This window comes from Thunnus albacares, chromosome 13, assembly GCF_914725855.1.
Source record: "Thunnus albacares chromosome 13, fThuAlb1.1, whole genome shotgun sequence".
Lineage (NCBI taxonomy): Eukaryota > Metazoa > Chordata > Actinopteri > Scombriformes > Scombridae > Thunnus > Thunnus albacares.
Window position 1 is genome coordinate 31146818 of NC_058118.1, and position 23518 is coordinate 31170335.

The following is a 23518-nucleotide window of genomic DNA, read 5'->3' on the forward strand; positions in this document are numbered from 1 at the left end:
TGTGTGTGTTCATTCCTGTTGTTTTTGAAACTAAGAATAGCTGCTGCTCATCACGTTTAATATAAATATAATAAAACTTGCATCATATTTATGACAGGTTTAGTTTCACATGTCTTCAGACCACTTTCTATTTTTTTTAAATTTATGATTATCAGCAACTATTGTCTTTCTTCAACAACTACAGCTCCCATGAGTCTTTGCCACGGGAGTGATGACGATGACATTGATGAATGCTGCATTCATGTCATATAGGAAAGATGCACTTTTACTCAAGTACAGCTGAGTACAGTTTTGAGGAACTTGAATATTTCCATGTGATGCTACTTTATACTTTCTACTCCACTACATTTATTTGACAGCTTTAGTTACTTTTCAGATGAAGATTTGACACAATGGATAATATAACAAGCTTTTAAAATAGAAGATCCCTTCATAATGACCTTACAATGGAAGTGATGGAGGACAAAATCCACAGTCTGAAGCTAATATGAAGCTTCAGCGTCCAAATGAGTCAAATCAAGTAGATATCTTTCAACGTTACAGTCTTTTTAGTGCCAAAGTCCCTCTTTTTGTTACTATACTTCCACCTGCAGCTCAACAGGGAAACACTGTCCGAGGAAACACAAAGAGGGAATTTGATGCTAAAAAGACTGTAAATGTGTCAGATATCCACTTGATATGACTAACTCAGACTGATGAAGCTGAATAGAAGCTGAGAGACTTTTAAATGCATGAAAAATTCTAAACCTGTCCTTTAAATAAAAAAAAACACATCTAAAATAACACCAAAAACATTTGTCACTGCAGCGCTGATGTTAAAGAATGTGTGACCTGCAGTAACCTCTGAACATACACACACACACACATACGTACACGTCTCGCTCTACAGATTATTTTACTTTAACATGAAACTCACACAAACGCAACGTCAGATAAAAACATCAGAAATGTGTTTTGTGTTTTATTATGAATAAAAGCTCACAGATGCTGTATGTTTCTGCTTGCATGCATCACGTTACACGTGTGGGATCGTTTTCATTTTTATTTGCAGATGTCTGAGAAACGTCCTCTGATCCACAAACAACGCGGTGCGTTTGTGTGCCGTTTGGAAAGCTCTGACATCTGGCTTTCGATATGAGGAATTTAAAAGATCGAAACACGATGTGATGTTTCATCAACGCACTGATCTGTGTGTCTGACATATCTGTCAACGTCTCTCACTTTTACTCAGTTTGTGTGAAGTTCATATTTATCATAAAACAGAAATAACTGCAGAAAACACAAAATCTGTCAATGCAACTGTAATAAAAGGAAACGTTTAAGAGTCTTCGTCGCACGTGTTGAACGCCTGCTGATAAAACACCACGAGCGTGTTGATAAAGTCAGATGCAAAGTTCAGTTGAACCCAACGTGTCGAACCTGCAGCTTCATCATCGTATCGAGACAAAAAGAAGCAGAAACGTGTTTCAGGAAGCCAAATTTAAAACCGTCAGCGAGCAGATGAACACTTAAAGAGTCGACGCTTCTGCAAGTATTCCAGACAAAATCCACTCTGAAACATCTTCAGTCGAACAGAAAACTCATAGAGAAAGAAAAGCACAACACAAACACACACATGCAAACAGAGCAGCAGCAGCAGCAGCAGCGTTAAGAGTAAAGTTAGAAGAGTTTTACCTCCATCCTGCTGGTTGTCTCTCCACAGCTTCGTTTATGTCGAGTATGTGAGAGAGAGAGAGAGAGAGAGGGAGAGAGAGGTTAAATATAGAAGCAGACTCACTACAGATACTGACAGAGAGCAGCTCATGTTCTGTCACATGTTTGTCATTTCTCTCTCTCTCTCTCTAACTGTTGATTTATTGAAGGTGTTTTAATTTACATTCACATCACAACAAAAATACCACCGAGACTAAATACAGTCAACAAGATCCGCGAGAAAATCAAAACGCCGCGATTTAAAATAGTTTTTAAAGGATAATTATATATTTTGCTTATTGTCAACAAACCGACAATTAACTGATCTACTAACAAGAAGTACTCAGATCCTTTACTGCAGTAAAAGTACTAATACAGACATGTAAAAATACTCTGTTACAAGTAAAAGTACATAAGTATTATGAGCTTGATGTAGTTAAAGTATTGCAGTAAAAGTACATAAGTATTATGAGCTTGATGTAGTTAAAGTATTGCAGTAAAAGTACATAAGTATTATGAGCTTGATGTAGTTAAAGTATTGCAGTAAAAGTACATAAGTATTATGAGCTTGATGTAGTTAAAGTATTGCAGTAAAAGTACATAAGTATTATGAGCTTGATGTAGTTAAAGTATTGCAGTAAAAGTACATAAGTATTATGAGCTTGATGTAGTTAAAGTATTGCAGTAAAAGTACATAAGTATTATGAGCTTGATGTAGTTAAAGTATTGCAGTAAAAGTACATAAGTATTATGAGCTTGATGTAGTTAAAGTATTGCAGTAAAAGTACATAAGTATTATGAGCTTGATGTAGTTAAAGTATTGCAGTAAAAGTACATAAGTATTATGAGCTTGATGTAGTTAAAGTATTGCAGTAAAAGTACATAAGTATTATGAGCTTGATGTAGTTAAAGTATTGCAGTAAAAGTAGTGGTTTGGTCCCTCTGACTGATATATTATTATATATGACATCATTAGATTATTAATAGTGAAGCATCAGTGTTAGAGCAGCATGTTACTGTTGTAGCTGCTGGAGGTGGAGCTAGTTTACACTACTTTATATACAGTTAGCTAGTTTAGTCCACTGGTTCCCAACCTAGGGGTCGGGCCCCTCCAAAGGGTCAGCAGATAAATCTGAGGGGTGGTGAGATGATTAATGGGAGAGGAAAGAAGAAAAAACAAAGTTCTGATACACAAATCTGTTTTCAGTTTTTGGACTTTTTCTCTAATCTTTGATTTTTGCTGAAATATTGGATCATTTGAACATTTATTGAAATGAAAGCATGTGAGAAGTTTAGAGGGAAAAATCACTATTTGGTGGAGCTGTTAACAACTCATAGACATGTGAAATGTGACCCCGACTACACACTGCTTTTTGTAAGACGTCAAAAGACAAAAAGGTTGGAAACCACTGGTTTCATCTTTAACAATGTGTTGTATTTTAAAAGCTTGTTATATTATCCATTGTGTCAAATCTTCATCTGAAAAGTAACTAAAGCTGTCAAATAAATGTAGTGGAGTAGAAAGTACAATATTTCCCTCTGAAATGTAGAAAGTAGCATCACATGGAAATACTCAAGTAAAGTACAAGTACCTCTAAACTGTACTTATATAAGACACTTAAGACATGTTCCTTCATCATGAAGAGTTCGGTTAGTTTGTTTAGAAACGTCTCCACAGACTAATAACAGCATCATGTAGTTCTGTGTACAGCAGACGCCACTGAGCGTGTGCAGGAACTTCACCAGCTTGTTGTGCTTCTTGTCTCAACCTCTGGACTTTATACTTATGTTCTTTAGTTTGATAATGTAGAAGCTGATTTGAAAAAAAAACCTCATTTCAACATGAATAATTATGTCATTATAACGAGAAAACCTTTTTATTATAAAGTAAAACTTTCCATTTATAAGATTAGTTTCTGCTCCACCAGACTTCCTTTAGTTTCTGTTCATTTGTGTGAAAATCAGCTTGTTGACACTTGAAACCTGCAGCAGAGTTCAGATCCATCGACATCACGCCAGCTTTCACTGTTTCTACTCGCAGCACGACCTGCACGTCACTGACACGAGGTTCAAGTCTCTGCAGCTTGATTCTTAAATAAAGCAAAGACATCGATCTCTGAGAGAACGAGAGTGTGTGAACAGGTGAATGTTGCAGTGCAGAGCGCTGTGTAATTTTATTATTATTGTTTTAATCTTATTTAAGGTGATGTTGTAACATCTGTCCAGAGCTAACGGCTGCATTTACGGCAGCGTTTATTAATATGTACTGTCCCTAAAATAAATAAACCAATAAATCAATAAAAACAAACACTCAACAACATAAAACAACAGCTCACTGAGTGAAATCAATGACAGGACTCAGGTGTTCCTGTTATTTTGTCCACCCCTTGTGTGTGTGTGTATGTGGTTTCACACATCAGAGGTTTTAGTGTGTTTTTCAGATTTTTGAGATAATTTGGATGAAGAGGAACTTGCAGCTCTGCAGGATGTTTCCTGCGCTTTACGGGAAGTTGAGTCACTCGACATGATAAATTTTCGTCTTTCATTTCTCCTTTTGAGTTTCTTCACTGTTGCATAAGAAGAAAATCTGAAACCGACAGTTCTTTTAATATGCGGCACGAAAAAACGACTTTTTTTGAATGAGGTTTTGAACAGAGAGCTCTTACAGGCAGCATTCTGGGATCTGAGAAGGTTTTATTTCAGATTCTTACAGACAAAATGACAAAAGTTTGGTCATCAACGAGTATTTAGACCTGTAAAAATGTAAATATTCCTCTTCTGGGTGTAGCTCATCTTTATCTTCCAATCAGTGTTGACGGTTTGTCCTCTGCAGAAATACCGGACGTGGTTGGAGGGGAGGAGTGAAATAGACGCTGCAACACGAAGGAGGAAACCTTATAAGGTGAAATTAATGCGACCGGAAAAGCGACCAGAGACGTGATGCAACATCAGAGCTTCTGTTAGAAACAAATTCTACGTTCACAAGAAAAGTTTCACCCGAATGCAAACAAACACAGATCTGAGACATTTTCAGTTCATCGTCATGTTTACATTCAAGCAGAAATTATATTTGATCCAAAAATGTTATTTTAACTGACGTGTGGACTCAAATTATGCAACCAGAGATATTTGAGTTTGAATTTAGGACTTGTTGGTCTTTATTTGGGACTTAATTTGGGACTTGTTGGTCTTTATTTGGGACTTAATTTGGGACTTGTTGGTCTTTATTTGGGACTTAATTTGGGACATGTTGGTCTTTATTTGGGACTTAATTTGGGACATGTTGGTCTTTATTTGGGACTTAATTTGGGACTTGTTGGTCTTTATTCGGGACTTAATTTGGGACATGTTGGTCTTTATTTGGGACTTAATTTGGGACTTCTTCGTCTTTATTTGGGACTTAATTTGGGACTTGTTGGTCTTTATTTGGGACTTAATTTGGGACTTGTTGGTCTTTATTTGGGACTTAATTTGGGACATGTTGGTCTTTATTTGGGACTTAATTTGGGACTTGTTAGTCTTTATTCGGGACTTAATTTGGGACTTGTTGGTCTTTATTTGGGACTTAATTTGGGACTTGTTGGTCTTTATTTGGGACTTAATTTGGGACATGTTGGTCTTTATTTGGGACTTAATTTGGGACTTGTTAGTCTTTATTCGGGACTTAATTTGGGACTTGTTGGTCTTGAGTTGAGACTTAACTTGGGACATGTTGGTCTTTATTTGGGACTTAATTTGGGACTTGTTGGTCTTTATTTGGGACTTAATTTGGGACTTGTTGGTCTTTATTTGGGACTTAATTTGGGACTTGTTGGTCTTTATTTGGGACTTAATTTGGGACATGTTGGTCTTTATTTGGGACTTAATTTGGGACTTGTTGGTCTTTATTTGGGACTTAATTTGGGACTTGTTGGTCTTTATTTGGGACTTAATTTGGGACTTGTTGGTCTTTATTTGGGACTAAATTTGGGACTTGTTGGTCTTTATTTGGGACTTAATTTGGGACTTGTTGGTCTTTATTTGGGACTTAATTTGGGACTTGTTGGTCTTTATTTGGGACTAAATTTGGGACTTGTTGGTCTTTATTTGGGACTTAATTTGGGACTTGTTGGTCTTGAGTTGAGACTTAACTTGGGACATGTTGGTCTTTATTTGGGACTTAATTTGGGACTTGTTGGTCTTTATTTGGGACTTAATTTGGGACTTGTTGGTCTTTATTTGGGACTTAATTTGGGACTTGTTGGTCTTTATTTGGGACTTAATTTGGGACTTGTTGGTCTTTATTTGGGACTTAATTTGGAATTTGTTGGTGTTGTCTTGGGATTTCATAACTCAGACTTGAGACCTACTTGGGACTTTGTCCCCTCTGTGTGGAAACTAATCTGAGCTGTTTAATGTTTTATTTTAAGGTTTTTAATAATGAACGATGACCTCACTGCATTTAACACTTTTTAGTGAACATCTGTTGATCTTCAGAGGCGTCACTGTGAAACATGAGATAAAATCTTATCACACATCACCTCACGGACACAAAAACACCCTGAATGTTGTAAAAATTGCTTTACATTGACTTTTATTATATATATATTTATAATTTTATATCTTAAAAGTCTCTTAAACCTTATATTATCACAACTTTCATATTTCATACAAGTAAACTTTTGTTGATGGCAAAAAAGAAAAAACAAATCAGTTTTCAGTTTTTGGACTTTTTATATTATCCATTGTGTCAAATCTTCATCTGAAAAGTAACTAAAGCTGTCAAATAAATGTAGTGGAGTGGAAGTATAAAGTAGCATCACATGGAAATACTCAAGTAAAGCACAAGTACCTCAAAGTACTTGGTTACTTAGTTTCCACTAATGTGTAGAAGTCAGTAAGATCACATTATCAATGGTTTTAAGAGATAAAACAGCTGAATTTGACCATTTACAGGTCAAAATGAAGCCTGAACGTTGCTTCACTTCAGTCTGCTGTTGTTTCCCAGCAACTCAGTGCTGCCACCTGCTGGTTCCAGTTCAGCCTCTTTCTGACAGGTTTCCCGAGCAGCTGACGGGTCATTGAACGCACCGCCTATATAGTCTAAGTCAACAGCTGAGCTCTTAATGAGGGGCTTTTGTCAATATTCAGCTTGATCAGACTGAGCTGAGAGATCATGACAGACGCCACAGAGACAGAACAAGAAGACGCTTTTCAACTCTTTGATGTCTAAATATAAAAATGACATTCAGGGACTAAAAAAAGAGCTGCACATCAAAACTCATAGATATCAAAAACTGATGAAAGTCACTAAAAAGTAGAGTTTTAAGAGTTTCAGCAGGCAGCAGATACACGAGTCCCTAACGTTATTAACCTTTGACCCCTGGTCACAAGTTTCCAGTCTCACTAGAGCGACTTTCACATCTCAAAGGGCCTGAACAGGAAACGAGATCCAGCTGTGAGAGCAGATTAAATCACTTTAGAGCACAAACTAAATTAGAAAGTTTAAAAGACGTCATTCAATAATACAAGTTATTCATTTGAAAGTCTGAGTCAGAGCGCTAGTTAATAATTTAAGAGCATTGATTACTAATTAGAGTTCTGTGTTTTTGAGGGAACATTTGAGAGCACAAACTATTATTACACAAGTACAATTAATTCTAAAGCACAAGTTAATAATTTGAGTTGGTTTATTAATTAGCATGAATTATGTCATTCAGGATTACAAATTAAGTCATTAAATCATTCATTAAGATCAAATCATTCAAGTCGAGAGCACAAATTAAGTGATTAGAAAGCATGAATGAAGTCGTCTGAGAGCAAGTTATTAATTCAAGAGCAAGATTTATTAATTGGAGAGCAAGAATTATGTTGTAAAAGCTGAGAGCATGAAATTAGTCATTTGAGTTATTCATTATTATTATTAAAATACAAGTTATTTATTCCAAAGCACAAATGATTCTTTCTAAAGCACAATTTACTCATTCAAGAGCACAAATTATTAATTTAAAAGTCTGAATTATTAATTCAGAAGCACAGATTGAGCAGTTTGAGATCAACGTTAATTACAGAATTAATAAAATAAAAACGACACCTGATTATATTATATTCATGACTCCATTTGTTTCTAAAACATTAAACAGATGTTTCTGCAGGATAAATCCAGCAGAGAAGAAGAAACAGCACAATCAACCAAAGACAAACAGTTTATTATATTCTTCAATAGTTTGTTTATTGCCGTCGATTCATAAATAAACAGATTTTGAATAATGTTCCAATAAATTCAATGTTTTCTTGTACCAACAAGAGCTCGCGTCTCTGGTGCAACATGACCTCAGTGTAAGTAGACGATGTTTAGATTAGCATCATGTGACGGGATTTCTGGGTAATGAAGTCCTCGCACAGCTGCTCTCACTGACAGCTGCTTTCTTTAAATAAACACACCGTGACTCTCGTCTTTGTTCAGAGTAAATAAAGTTAACTCGATTTTAAACTTCACATCCTGCCTCCGACACACATCAGCTGATTCATCACTGACCTCTGTTTACATTCGTACTTTCACACCTCATGTTAGAACCTGACACTTCCTCTACAGGCCGCCGTCCAACACTGAATATACTCAGGTTGTGTTTGGATGACGGTGGACGGCAGCGTCACACTGGATTTTCCTCACATGTGAACAAACCGCTGTTGATTCTGTGTTTATTGATGAGCATTAAAGGGTCAGTTCACCCAATTTACAAAACAAGCTATTTCCTCTCTTCCCTCTGGTGGAATCTCTCCAGGTTTTCACTGTTCTGCCTCCAACGCAGAACAAAAGCCATGAAAGGAAAATATGTTTTTGTGGTTTTAGTGAACAAACTCTTTAAAGGGCCAGTCCGACATTTACGTAAACCGTCTAACTACAGAACAAGATACAACGTAAATCAGACCTGGAGGTGTTGGAAGGTGGATTTTCAGTACAATGTTGTGATGCAAAAGTACAGTACCAAAAAAAAAAAAAAAAAAAAGGTCATTTAACAAACCCCAAAAAAACGTTTTCCATCATAAATCATTTCCAGTAAACACAATAACAAACTTTACTGGTTTATATGTTAAGGTTCTTTGGTGAAGACTGAACAGGACTTGTTGTACTGCAGCTGTTTACAACACGTTGTTTACATGAGAGGACCATCTAGGGTTACCCTGGTGACGTTACCCTGGTGACGTTACCATGGTGACGTGGAGGTTTAGTGACCTGCAGCGTCTCTCTCTTCCCTCGTTTCCCGTCACCTCTTTACTGTTATTAAACTCATAAAAAGGTGTGAAAAACCCACAATTATAAAATAAACAGGCATGCATCGCCATGGAAACAGAGCCCCTTAACGCCCCAACCTCAGATAATAATATCATAAACTCCACTCTGATATATACATATGAAACAAACAAAAAAAAAGCGTTAACAGACAAACAATGGACGTTTCCCATCATGCATCATCAACTCGTCAGCGGCTGAGACGTCAAAGAGCTCGATGATCCTGAGATGTAACAACTGCCGTATGATTTGGTCCTCGGTATCCCAGAATCCATTGCACCCCTGGTTCCTGTTGTTTAATGGTGCGTTCAGGTGATTCTCAACAACTCGTAAAGACGTAAACTTATCATATAATTAACTTTTATGTTGTTGTTTTCATCTTAACTCTTAATACTATTTTTATTTTTATTATTATTATTAATGTTCAAAAGACTAAACAGTTATATAAACCTCCACAGATTAATATCTGACACATTATTAAATATTATATCTTTTTATCAGTGATTTTGAGAAACGTGTTCCTTAAAATTTTCAGTAGAAAACTTTAAAATAATACTTTGTTTTTTTAATGTCTTTATTCATTTATTTGTCCTTTCTGCTCCTGAATCCGACTGTTAAACAGAGTTTCATTCTACCTGTTTGTTCATTATGCGAGTCGTTACAGTATTGTATTTGTGCAGGTCACATGATGTCCTCGTTAACCGATCGTGTCCCACATTCTTCAGGTCTTAACGGACACTTGAGCGATGTTGGATACATGTAAATACCTCATTAATACCTCCAGTGTGGTTGTTGGAAGAAAACTTTTTAAAATTTGGACTTTGAGTTGATGAAAAGCACCTAAAGGAATCGTTAGTTTTGGTCTTTGGTATTTTTTTTTATGTAAAAAGCTTGTAACCATAAGTCACATGACTCATCAATAGTTTGTGTAAATGTTCCAGATGCTGATTTCTGATGCTCTAAGTTTGGTTTTCAGAGGTTTTTATCCAGAATGTTTGAGATATAAATTCTCATATTTGCCCACATGGAGTAATTTTATTTTTTTTTTGTGATCTTGTGCTTTGTAAAAGCCTCTTATCAGCGCCAGGCTTCTCTTCTTCTTCGTTGGTTTGCATCGTTGTCGGACTCGTCCACCTCCGTGTCTCCTGGGTGGTTCCAGGTACGTCCCTCATCGTACGTTTCTTTTATCGATTTAATGTTTATATCAAACAATTTGCCAGAAAAGTTGAGTAAAAAGTGAAAGAGTGAAGCGTTTGGTTCGTTCGTCACCATGACGATTCAGATTATCGGTCGGTAAAGCAGAAACGTTCCTCCGGTTCAGTGACGTCCCTGCTTCTTCTTGAAGATCTTATTAAAGGCGTTTCTCCTGCGTCCGCCGGACGACGACGACGACGACTCGTTCTCCTCGCCGCCGTCCTCCTCCACAGGACTCCTCCTGGTGGGGAGCTGGAGGCCCGTCCCCCGAGCGCTGATTGACGGGCTGGACGAGGCGGAGGACGAGAAGATGAGCGGGCTGTCGGTGGCGTCGGATGAAGTGATGAAGAGGGAGCGGGTGGAGCCGTGGGAGCCGTGGGAGGCGAGGGCGGCGGCGACGGCGGTGTTGCCCCTCAACTCCCCGAGGCTGGAGCTCTTCTCCAGACTGCCGCCTCCTCCTCCTCCTCCGATCCCTCCTCCGACCCCGGAGGCCTGACCCTGCAGGGGGTGGAGCCTGGACGACAGGAGGAGGGGCTTGGAGCTGTGCAGGCTTCGCGATTCGCCGTGAGGGAGAGGGAGGGAGGAGTCAGAGTCTGAGCGGTTCATAATGTCCCTGGAAGAGAAAGAGAGAAAGAATGATGGCAGCAAATGTTTTAAATGATGAAAGCTAACGATGCTAACATGCTAATTTAGTACGTAAACATCATGGATGTGTTTCAAACTAAAACTACGAGACTAAAGTTTATTTTGCTAAAGGAACGATATCTTCTGTTCATCAGGAAGCTACGAGCATGTTGCTATGACAACCTGTCGCTGTATTCAGCTCTATTAACACATCCATGTAGAAACAACACTGGTGTTACACTAATATGAAAGTCTATCAATTGAAGTATTAATATAATTAGAAAACTAATTCAGATGGAGGAGGAAGTACGACGGTTAGGAGGGAAACTACGGAGGCCCTGAAGTCCCAGAAGATGATTTAATCTCATGTGCACAAGATTTTAAGTAGTGCAAAGAAAATTTTCACTCATCTTGTGAGACTTTGGGGCTCCGTAAGAAAACAGGAAGTAAGAAATGAAAATGAGAAGTTAAAGTGCAACGAAGCCTCGATCATGAACGATTTCTTTTTTCTCTTAAATTTGTTCATAATAATATAAAAAAGTGTATAATAGAGAAAGAGAAACAGGAAAACCCAACGTCTGATTGATTCGTTCTTCCTACATAAGAATCTGATTCTTCTTGAATCGTAATTGACAGGAAATCAGTCAAAACACCGCCGTTCACGAGACGTTCTGAAAAACTGGAGATTCTGACCATTAAAACCTGTAAACTCTGAACTGAACTGAACTAAACTAAACTAAACTAAACTAAACTAAACTGAACTGAACTGAACTAAACTAAACTAAACTAAACTAAACTAAACTAAAGTGAACTGAACTGAACTAAACTAAACTAAACTAAACTAAACTAAACTAAACTAAAGTGAACTGAACTGAACTGAACTGAACTAAACTAAACTAAACTAAACTGAACTGAACTGAACTAAACTGAACTAAAGTGAACTGAACTAAACTAAACTAAACTAAACTAAACTAAACTAAACTGAACTGAACTAAAGTGAACTGAACTGAACTGAACTAAAGTGAACTAAACTGAACTAAAGTGAACTGAACTAAACTAAACTAAACTGAACTAAACTAAACTAAACTGAACTAAACTGAACTAAAGTGAACTGAACTGAACTAAACTGAACTAAACTAAACTAAACTAAACTGAACTAAACTAAACTAAACTAAACTAAACTAAACTGAACTGAACTGAACTAAAGTGAACTAAAGTGAACTGAACTGAACTAAACTAAACTAAACTAAACTAAACTAAACTGAACTGAACTAAACTAAACTAAACTGAACTGAACTAAAGTGAACTGAACTGAACTGAACTAAACTAAACTAAACTAAACTAAACTAAACTAAACTAAACTAAACTAAACTGAACTGAACTAAAGTGAACTGAACTGAACTGAACTAAACTAAACTAAACTGAACTGAACTAAAGTGAACTGAACTGAACTAAACTAAACTAAACTAAATTAAACTAAACTAAACTAAACTGAACTGAACTAAACTAAACTAAACTGAACTGAACTAAACTAAACTGAACTAAGCTAAACTAAACTAAACTGAACTGAACTAAAGTGAACTGAACTGAACTAAACTAAACTAAACTAAACTGAACTGAACTAAAGTGAACTAAACTGAACTAAAGTGAACTGAACTAAACTAAACTAAACTGAACTAAACTAAACTAAACTAAACTAAACTGAACTGAACTGAACTGAACTGAACTAAACTAAACTAAACTGAACTAAACTGAACTGAACTAAAGTGAACTGAACTAAAGTGAACTAAACTGAACTAAACTGAACTAAAGTGAACTGAACTAAACTAAACTAAACTGAACTAAACTAAACTAAACTAAACTAAACTAAACTAAACTAAACTGAACTGAACTGAACTGAACTAAACTGAACTAAAGTGAACTAAACTGAACTAAACTGAACTGAACTAAACTGAACTGAACTAAACTGAACTAAAGTGAACTGAACTAAACTAAACTAAACTGAACTAAAGTGAACTAAACTGAACTAAAGTGAACTAAAGTGAACTAAACTAAACTAAACTAAACTAAACTGAACTGAACTAAACTAAACTAAACTAAACTAAACTAAACTAAACTAAACTAAACTAAACTAAACTAAACTGAACTACACTAAACTGAACTGAACTGAACTGAACTAAACTGAACTAAAAGGGACAAATTGCAAACTGACTACTTGTAATTTCGACCTGCTGACATCACACATAACTGTGACTCGTAAACGTCGGTGTTTGCAGCGACGATGAATCAGGTGTTTTAATCTTCATGCTGAGGTCAAATCTGAGTGTTCAAATGTTTGATGAAGGAGGCGGATTGATTAGTGCATCAGTGTCTTTGGGAAACGGTCGTGCAGAAGAAGATACCCGAAGCTGCCGGAGCGACAGCGCTGTCTCCGGGTCGTCGTCACGGCGCCCCCCGCAGGTGGGAGGCTGGACGCCGCCTCCACAGAGTGGAAGTAAGAGGAGCGGAAGAGCAGAGCAGAAAAATTAGCGGTGCTTTCAGTGTAGGAGGAAGAGGAAGAGGAGAAGTTGGGGGGGTGAAGAGGGGAGGCGGGGCCTATGGACGGGTGAGACAGGGAGGAGGAGAGGGGGGGGGGCACGGGGAGGAACTCCAGCTGGCCAATAGAGCGGCTGCGGTTCTGCCGGCCGCTGGGAGGGCGGGACGATGTGAACAGGCCACGCCCTTCCTGTTGATGCAAGTCCCGCCCCTCAACCAACCTCTGAGAGCTGAAGTTCAGAGCGGGGTCTCCCATCCTCTGTCGCAGGGGCATCAGACTCTGAGCTGCAGGACAGGAAGCAGCGAGAGATGTTTGTTATTTAAAAGATCGTAAACAAAGAAACAACTTTAAGAAACTCAGATGTTACAAATGCAAAGATCAGATTCATAAAGCCGAACGTCTGCAAGAGAAAAAAGTGTCAAATGTGATAAAGTATAAAAGTGCAGTTTTAGTAGAAAAGGAAGTTTTATCTTAATTATTTTAGTTTCAGAAACTGATTTCATGATGTTTTTATTACCTGCAGTAAAACGTCGCCACTGCTGAAAAACTCCAACATTAAATTAAGATTTATATTCTCATTCATCTACACAGTAAGAAGGTTTTTACTAACTAGCTGTTTGTGTTGTAGTTTATTGACTAATTATGTGAACCAGCCAAACTGATCAGGTTAATTTTGTCTCCATATTATCAATATTCAAGTTACAGTCAACTTTTAAACCATAAAATGCAGGTTTACATCCAGGAAATCTGAGTTAGTCTACTTTATTTTCATATATTTTAAGTAATATTTTAATATTTTCAAAGTAAAATACAAGCTTTCATTCAAACTGCAGTGAGTCTCGTGGATCTTTTACAGAATCTGACTCGAAAACCCACCATTTAAAAATACAGTTAAAAATTATATTATATTCATATTTTATTATATTATATTATCAATAGGGATGCACGATATTATCGGCACGTCATCGGTATCGGCCGATAAAAGCTCTAAAGTTAAATATCGGCATCGGTGAATTCTGCTGATTATGATGAGAGGCTGATATGTCGCCTTCTCCTCCGCCGCCTGACTGTTTCACCCTGACGGTCCCGGTGTTTCCTCCGCAGGCTGCACTTCACTCAGCTGCTTCTTCCCGCTTTAACCTGAATAACAAAAACTGGGGCTCGGTGCTCCGGTTGGATCCACATGGAGAGCCGAGGTTAACGTTAGCTGAGAGGCTAGCTGGCTGTGCTTCCTAACATGCTGCGGCTTACGCTCCGCTAGCCTCCCAGCTAACGTTAGCCTCGGCTCTCCATGTGGATCCACCTGTTAGTTTGTTGTTCAGGTTAAAGCGGGAAGAAGCAGCTGAGTGAAGTGCAGCCTGTGGAGGAAACACCGGGACCGTCAGGGTGAAACAGTCCACGGAGGAGCTGCTACGTTCGGCTGCACAGATAGGAAACCCCTCAGCTGACAGGATGTACCACTCTGTTTAGAAAAAAAAACTTCTTTTTGGTTTATAATGGCGGTTGTCAACCAGCGTATTAGGTGCATTACCGCCACCTTCTGCTCCGGAGTGTGGACCAGAGATTAAATCCTACACATTAATCCTGTCTGTCTAATAAACTCAAAGAAAACTCTGCTGCTGCTCCCACTTGGCAGGTTCATTAAAGTTTTAACACTGAGCTCCTGAAGTCCAGTCTTCCTGAGTTCTTCCTTCATATATTGTCTTTATTGATCATATTTAGTACAATCTATGCTTGCATGCATAATAGTCTCCTCAGCCAGCTGGAAAAAATATGAGCATATATCAGTATCAATCAGCCACAATGAGTCGAGCATCTCTAGTTATTATATAGAACAGGATCTTCTAAGTATTCTTGGAGTTGTTTACTGCAGTAAGTCTCTTGTTTTTTTGTGGTGTTTTGGAATCATCATATTCAGCTTTTGTCAGAACTGAAGCTGAAACGATGAAGATGCTTCTAGAAATGATGAAGACGCTTGTAGCTGCTGCAGACCTGTAAGTGTTGAAGATGTTAGTGAGGAGGAGGAGGAGGAGGAGGAGGAGGAGGAGGAGAAGAGAAGCAGGTCAAACTGTTGTTAAAGTCCTGTTGAGGTTTCCAGCTCTTCAGAGAATGAAAAGGTGAGCAGACGAAGGAAAAAAAAATGAAGCGTGAAAACATCCAAAAACAGCTTTGTCTGGTCTGACCGGACGGCGGGGGAGGAAGAGGGAGGAAGAGGGAGGAAGAGGAGGACGGTGAGGCTGCACAGGTGAGGAGGCGTTCACACGGACACCTGCTGTCCGTCATATCCACAGACGACATGAAGCAGCTCCGTCAAAACTTTAACCAGCTGCGTTTTGTTAAATATCGTGTGAGAGACGAACACGATGGTCATGTGATCATCAGTCTGCAGACGAGGGTCACATGACTGCTACTGTGAGATCAGTTTGGACCTCGTTACTCTGGAGATGTTCGTCTGATCTTTGACATGTCACAGATGCTCATGTGAACGACTTCTGGTTGATTTAAACCTCTGTTCTTGTCGACGTCTTTCTGACTTTCTAGTGACTCAAAATGTTTAGTCGTCTTTTTAAAAACTGCTGCGTCATTGAAACCATTGAATTTACCAAAAAGTTTTCTGATATGAGCAAAAAAAACCAAACAAGTAAAACAAAATCAACAATTTTTTTTTAAATCTATAATAGATTGAAAACGACTAATTTTAAATAATTTTAATGGATGAATTAAAAAATTATTACAATTAAATGTGTATCTAAAAATAATCTCATGAAACTAACGACATTAAATACATTTAGTGCTTAATTTTAATTCAACTTAAAACAGCTTAACTAAAAATAATTTTGTTTAAAAAGATTAGTTTATATTTTTCAGATTAAGTTCATATTCATTGATCATGATAAATATAAATATATAAATATATAAATATAAATATATTTCAGTTTACCGTTAATTTAACTGGTTTTGAAGTTTTATTTATCAAATTAAAACGTGAAATGATTTATTTAGAGTTTGGGGTTGGTCGTCAGCCTGATCTGATGGTACAGAGGTATAAACCAATCAGAGAGAAGGGAGGGTGGTGGTGGGGGGGGGGTGGGGGGGGTGGGGCTGAAGGAGGGAGGGGGCCAACCCGAGTGTTTCCATGGTGATTGGGTGTCTACGATGCCACTCAGAGGCCAGAGGTCGCTCACTCGCCGGTCCATCTGCCACGCAGCGTCTGAAAGGAGCCAATCAAGAGAGAGAGATGCCGAGAAAAGAGGACCAATCACAGAGAGAGAGGAGGGGGGTGGGGGGGGGGGGGTGGAGACAGTGAGCGGACCGCAGGTGAGCTGAGACAAGATGCAGGTGAGCCTCTGTAAACAAACCTCCGCGGTGATGCAGTCAATTCATCATGTTCATCACTTTACTGTCAGTCAGACTTCAATATTCATAGATGACAACATGTGGATTCATCCGCCGCTTAAAATAGTCCCGACAGATGTGTTTTCACCTGCTGTTTGTTTGATGAAAACTACAGTCAGCAGCAGTTTCAGGAGATTAATGAGGCTTTTTTAAAAAAAGACTAAACGCGACCCGGACGGTTCTGTCGGGTGTTTGGACCCCGTTTGGATTCCTGCTCAGAGGTTTAACCCTTTCATGCATGAATTATTAAATCACAGAATAAAAAAAATGTGTTATTGTTTATTTTTTACTCTTAAACAAGTGAAAAATCATGTCCAGTGTAGTGGACACCATCCATCAACGCAGTAAAAAGTGATTTATGGAAATCAATATTGGCAAAATATATATGTATGTGTTTATATATATATATATATTATTTTATTACTAAGAGCAAATGGTATGAATACACACAGGAACATTAGATAACAACAACAATAGAGAAGATATTTTAAAAACAGGACCGAGGCCCGATAGACAGAATGTAGTTTGTTGCATGACGTCCACCGGAGCGGACGGATGTATTTACACTCACAGAAAATATTTTTTAAGTATTTCAAACATCTTATTTAGTTGAAAAATATACTTTTTACCTGTTTTTTTAGAATTGTTTTTTAGTTAATGACATTCAGATGGAATCATTGACGACACTTTGGTGGTTCAACACCTGGTAGTTGGGACATGGTACAACTTAAATGGTTCAAGATGGCTCCCAAATATCTGTCCACTGTAGAGGACACCATGCATGAAAGGGTTAAAGATGAAACTAGGTAAATATTCAGAGAGTCAGACAGGATTAAGAGACAGATTAACAGGGCGTTTGTTGGGGACTATTTTCAGCGGCGGATGAATCTACGTTTGGTTGCTCTACTGTGTGTAAACTACAGGTCGATGGGAGATGTTGATCGACTTACACTGCAGCGTCCCGGGAGACAGGATGTCCTCGTCCATGTCGTCGAGGTCGTCGGAGAGGAGGAGGTGCTGCGGGGTCGGAGGTCGCAGGCCCAGGAAGGACGGGTCCAGGTTGAGGGCGGTGGCCAGAGCCCCCAGACCCGGGTTGTTGACCAGACAGAAGCCCGTCAGACACTCGATCTGCTGCCAGCGGTGGAGCTTCTCTCGCAGGGCGGCCGTCACCTCGCCCAGGGCCTGTCTGAGGGGGGGGGCGGGGTTATCTTATAAATGACGCCGCACTGCTAAAGATTAACCCGCTAGCACCCAAACGTTTAGTCATGTGACCCCTTACAGCGTGAGGCTGCAGATCCACCAGAGAGACGTTTCATGACATCATTACATCAAACATGAGAAAGAAAAGCATCTAATCGTCACGTTTAAGAAGCTGGAACCCGTCAATAAATTAATCAACCAATCGCTGCAGCTGTAGTTTAGTTCGACGCTTTAAGGATCAAGGGTCAAAGGTCACTCACTTGGCTGAGAGGATCTTGTGGTCGACGTCGTCCAGCGAGGAGCTGTGAGCCACGTGGAACGTCCCGAACAGAGAACTCCTCTTCTTCTTGATCTTCTCTGCCTGAAACACCATCATCATCATCATCATCGTCATGGTGAACTGTCTCTTTAAAGGACGAGTTCACAGTGTTTCAGTCCATCTTGAACCAACAGTCAGACTTCAGATGAACATTAAACATGTTTTTCTTACAGTGGAAGTGACGAAGGACAAAATCCTCCTTCGGTACAAACATGAGTTCAAATCAAGAGGAAATCTCCCAAAGTTCAAATTCATAAAGCACATTTAAAAAAAACAACCACAGTCGACCAAAGTGCTGAACGATATCAGGAATAAATTAAAACAACACGACTGGGTAACAAAACAAACCAGAACAAACAGAAAACAAATAATAGTGGATCACTGGGTTTTAACGACAGTCAAAGGCCCGAATGAACCAGTGAGTCTTTAGTTTGGACTTTAAAGTGTCTCAGGAAGGAGAACACTTCATTCCAAGAGGTCACTCTAACCCCTCAGCCGCGATCGAGGGACAGCGAGCAACAGTTGGCCAGAGGATCGAAGAGATCTGCTGTTGTGAAGCCTTCAAAACAAATAAAAGTACCTTAAACTCAGTCCTAGGTAAGGTAAGAGATTAGCTATACCTCCCCCACAGTTGGTGTTTTGTAGTCAGAAGTGTTTCCATGCTGAGGGAGAATAATATCACAAAGAGATTTGGCACTACAAACATAATCTCTGGAGGATCTCATCACTGGATTTGTCTCATTTAAACAGCTGAAGCTTCGTCTTATCTTCAGATAAACACAACATATTTTAGTTCTGCTTCACTGAAGCACATGACAACGTGTTTTTCCTCCCAGCGTGCTTTCAGTTCTGGTTTGAAGCAAAACAACCACACAGACCCTTTACAGGAAGTGGTCTCAGTATGAACTAACCAGGAGCACTTTGCATGCTGGGATGCTGAGCAGCTAGCAGGTCCGACCTGAACTAACAACCAAGTACGTCTTCTTCTTGATATTTAGGAGCGTCTTCAGGACCTTCTGACCAATGAGAGGAGAGAATGTTCTCACCTGACGCTTGATTTTCTACCAACAATGAACTGATCTACTAACAACTGTTGTGTATCAAAGCCTGATGTATCTCATTAGTAGGTCTGCAGTCTGCTGGTCGATTAGTTGGTCGATATGTTCTCGTCCGACTAAATTCTCATTGGTCGAATAATCTCCGTGTTATTTTCATAAGGAGAAAAGTGCTACATCAACAGCTTTCCAGGATTAATCCATTATTTCCTGCGGCGGGAGGGACAGACTAACAAATTAACTTTGAACTCGCCCAACCTGATGGAGCCTGCTGGGTCTAACTGTACTCAACGTTTACTGAACGTTTACTGAATCTGTGTTTCTCCATAATGACACAACGAGAACCTCCGCCAGGTCAAAAAATATGTATTTTTTAATATTTGATATCCGAATGAATGGATACAGCGTTTGGGAGTCTCTGAGCAGCGCTGTACCGGTACGTGAGTCAACCTCCGTGTCGTTGCCTGGGAAACCACTGGTCACATGGCTCCGTTAAGGAGTATGTTTGCGTTGCGAGCAGGAACGAACGAGGGGAAGTGACAGTGGATGTGAGCAGAGGAAAAGGTCAGCAGTAAGTTGTCAGTCTGGTAGTAAATGTACAGACTACAGTGTGTCAGTTAATAAATGCTAAAAAAGTCACGTCTGTTGTTTCCTCAAATGCTGGAAAAGTGAAGGAGGTTAGCTCCAAAGTTAGCAACACAAGACACAAAACAGAGAAATGTGTGGCTGCCGAGTTTACTTAACCCCCCCGACCAAGATCTTCTTATTAAAAACACGTCAGTGAGTCACAGCGCTGCACTGGGTCACATGATCCTTCATCATGAAGAGTTTGGTCATGTTAGTTTGTTTAGAAACGGATCCAAAGACGAATAACAGTCAGTTTTAATACAGATTGAAGAGTGTGTGTGTGTGTTTCAGTGTGTGTGTGTGCTCTCACCCCCTCTCTGGCCTGCAGCAGCTGCCTCTCTGCGCTCTGTTTCTTGATGTTGTAGTACTGGACTTCGATCTCGTGCGTCAGCTGCAGCCATGTCTGCAGAGCCTCCGGCGGAGCCCAGCGAGCCCGAGACTCCAGCTCCCTCTCCGCCTTCTTCAGCGCCATACGCACCTGCGACACACACACACACATCATTCTTATGACAGTGTTGCCTTCCTTTATTACTGCGATGTCGAGTTGCAACGATTCCACAAACAGCTTTTACTGCAGTAAAGTATGTGGGTACTACCTGGTCCAGCTCCTCCTCGGCGTATTTCTGCCGGCTCCTCTCGTTCTCGGTTCCCTCTCGGAGCTCGCGGAGCCGCTGAGCTTCCTGTTTGGCCGAGCTGATCTCGCTCCTCAGCTCTTCCTCCACCTTCACCTTCTCCACCTGAACGCAGCGCTGCTCCTCCTGAGCCTGCTGCAGCCTGACGGACACAAAGTGTTTATTCGTGTAATGTTATAAATTCCACTAAGTGTGTTTTTATTCAACTTGCACATAAAAAAAAAAACGCTAAAAAATTCAATAATGTTGCACTAAAGTGTCTCCTGCTGTCTGAGTTTAACAGCAGACTGAGTGAATTAACGATGACGTACATGAATCATGTGACTTAAACGTCACTGAAGAGCTGAAAACATCAGATCTGTGTGGAGCGATGATGAGGAGGAGACTGTAACCTTCCTCACATCAACACATGAAACTAACAGAAACGTCATATTTCACACTTGATCAGCTGTTGTACAGACGGATGTTTGTGTTTATGGCAGATTAACTGTTTTAACTGTTATTGGTTGTAAGAATTTCAATTAGTTGGAGTTGCTGTATGTTTAGTTTGTTGTCAGCAGGAGGCGCTGTGACTTAATCTGAAGGCGGGTGTGTGTGTGTGTGTGTGTGTGTAACGGAGCATGAAGGAATGTGTGTGTGTGAGAGAGAGAGAAAGTACTATTTTCAGAGAATGAGGGCGAACACACACACACACACTGCAGTGTCAAGGGATTAAAGAGAGGAAATAGACTTGATGCTTCAATTGATCCCCGTGGATATGTAGTGTGTGTGTGTGTGTGTGTGTGTGTGTGTGTGTGTGTGTGTGTGAGTGTAACAGTATATACGTGACCTGTCGTCAGTATATCACCACCTGTTTGAATCTAATTTACTGTCACTGTATCCAGTCCAGCTGCAGTACTCGCAGTACTGCAGTTCCTACTGTAGTACAGCAGTATTATTAGTGTACATGAAGAAGATTAGTGCACACACACACACACACACCTCTTCATGTACACACCAACATACATAAACACATCACACATTCACAATCGGCCCAGGCTGTGTGTGTGTGTGTGCAGACTGAGCTGCTGGCCACTCTTTGACCATATAAGGAGTTTAGACAGAAAGCCTCAGCAGAGCCATCCACACACACACACACACACACACACACACACACACACACACACACAGTAGATGAGCTATTTCCTGCTGGTGGCTGCAGAGTTTGAAGTTTAATCACATGTTATTGTACAGAATGATTCTGGTTTTAATCAGTTTCTGAGATCAGAACGTCTCACACTGAGGCCTGTGGTCACCTGTTATCACCTGTGGTCACCTGTGGTCAGCTGTGGTCAGCTGTTATCACCTGTGGTCACCTGTGGTCAGCTGTGGTCAGCTGTGGTCACCTGTGGTCAGCTGTGGTCAGCTGTTATCACCTGTGGTCACCTGTTATCACCTGTGGTCACCTATTATCACCTGTGGTCACCTGTTATCACCTGTGGTCTGCTGTGGTCACCTGTTATCACCTGTGGTCAGCTGTTATCACCTGTGGTCACCTGTGGTCAGCTGTTATCACCTGTGGTCACCTGTTGTCACCTGTGATCACCTTTTGTCACCTGTTATCACCTGTGGTCACCTGTGATCACCTGTGGTCACCTGTGGTCACCTGTGATCTGGATCCGCAGGTGACCACAGAAACAGACTAACAGTGTAAGGTGCTACTAGAAGCTATTCTTAGAAACTCGCTGGAAAGCCAGTGAGCACTGACAGTAGTAGTACTAACAGTACTAATAGTAGTAGTACTAACAGCACTAATAGTGGTAGTACTAACAGTACTAATAGTGGTTGTGAACCTCCTCAGTAAAGATGACGGGTGTTGGGTGTGTTGGGTGACTGATGGATCAGATTGTATCAAGTTCAGTCTGCTGCAGGTGTGATGGACTCACTTCTCCTGCAGGTCCAGCAGACTCTGCTCGGCTCTCTGCAGACCCTCCAGGTCCTTCACCAGCTTCCCCAGGTTGTCTCTGGACTTCCTGTTCTGGACGTAAGCGAACCAGCAGCCGCCCAACGCCATCAGGATGGACATGCCCAGAACCAGATCCTTCCACCACTTCTGTCGGCCTGATCACACACAGGGACACACTCTCTATATCAATATAAATACATACAAATATACAAGTCATATGTAGATACATACATACTTTATCTGTTTATATATATATGTTAGGGATGTGCAGAGAGCCCAGTATTTGTATTTGTATCTGTATTTGTTGAGGCAGCAAAATTATTTATATTTGTATTTAAATTTGAATAAAAGTGGCTTAAAAATCCCGTTTTTGTTTGTATTACGCTTTGAATTTTAGGATATTTAAGTGTGAAAACAAGTGTTGATGAATTAACTAGCTTACGAAGTCGGTTCCCACACCAGGTCTCCCAACTCCAGTGTCCCAGATCATAGACGACTGCGCTAACTACTGAGCTAAAACTTTACTCATCGCTTCATCGCAGGCAGACCTCTAACTATTTATACACCCCCAACCCAGAGACAGCACCGCGCGCTGCCTGTTTTTAACAACCTAACTTTGTGGAAAGGAGAAGGGGAACAAAAGGTTATGGAAAGTCCCTTGAGGCCACTTTGTGTGTGTCACTAGTTCAGCTTTATCTCTGGGGAACACCCCCAACTCCGGGACTGATGTCCAAATAAGAGGATGTGACTCCCCTCGTTGAGACCTGCTGATAGACGTCACAGCGGAGCAGAGGAGACACACTGAGATAGCGATGTAACCGACCTGCTCGCTGGTATCTGACGGGATTTTTTCCCTTTCTAGAAACAAATAATTTAAAAAATATTTGTATGAAATAAATGTTTGTAAAAAAACCTCAATATTTGTGCTTTGCCAAATAACGTATTTGGATTCAGCACCACCCCTAACACACATATACACACACACACACTGTACATACATACATATACACACATATGCACACACA

The 23518-nt window shown here is 39.9% G+C and overlaps 2 protein-coding genes and 1 long non-coding RNA gene across 5 annotated transcripts in view; 1 reads left to right on the plus strand and 2 right to left on the minus strand.

The window, feature by feature from the left end:
- The window catches only part of dub (duboraya), a 14818-nt gene extending 13048 nt beyond the window's left edge, over positions 1 to 1770 (minus strand). Inside the window, exon 1 of the mRNA XM_044371430.1 lies at positions 1675 to 1770. Coding sequence (XP_044227365.1) covers positions 1675 to 1680 — 6 coding nt within the window. The 5' untranslated portion in view covers positions 1681 to 1770. The remainder of the gene's footprint in view (positions 1 to 1674) is intronic.
- A 1734-nt stretch (positions 1771 to 3504) lies between these two features.
- LOC122995964 lies at positions 3505 to 22571 on the plus strand. Its single transcript, XR_006406897.1, has 3 exons — positions 3505 to 3834; positions 4526 to 4594; positions 22485 to 22571. It is a non-coding gene; the product is annotated as an uncharacterized LOC122995964 (long non-coding RNA).
- LOC122995959 (stromal interaction molecule 1-like) overlaps positions 9539 to 23518 on the minus strand; it is a 33664-nt gene continuing 19684 nt past the window's right edge. For 2 of the 3 annotated variants that reach the window (XM_044371421.1, XM_044371423.1), the window contains 8 exons: positions 22474 to 22648; positions 20513 to 20690; positions 20227 to 20394; positions 18176 to 18276; positions 17666 to 17901; positions 16444 to 16530; positions 13540 to 13603; positions 9539 to 10772 (listed from right to left, as the gene is read on the minus strand). In XM_044371421.1, coding sequence (XP_044227356.1) covers positions 10283 to 10772; positions 13540 to 13603; positions 16444 to 16530; positions 17666 to 17901; positions 18176 to 18276; positions 20227 to 20394; positions 20513 to 20690; positions 22474 to 22648 — 1499 coding nt within the window. In that variant the 3' untranslated portion in view covers positions 9539 to 10282. The remainder of the gene's footprint in view (positions 10773 to 13539; positions 13604 to 16443; positions 16531 to 17665; positions 17902 to 18175; positions 18277 to 20226; positions 20395 to 20512; positions 20691 to 22473; positions 22649 to 23518) is intronic. The other variant, XM_044371422.1, reaches the window with a different exon arrangement.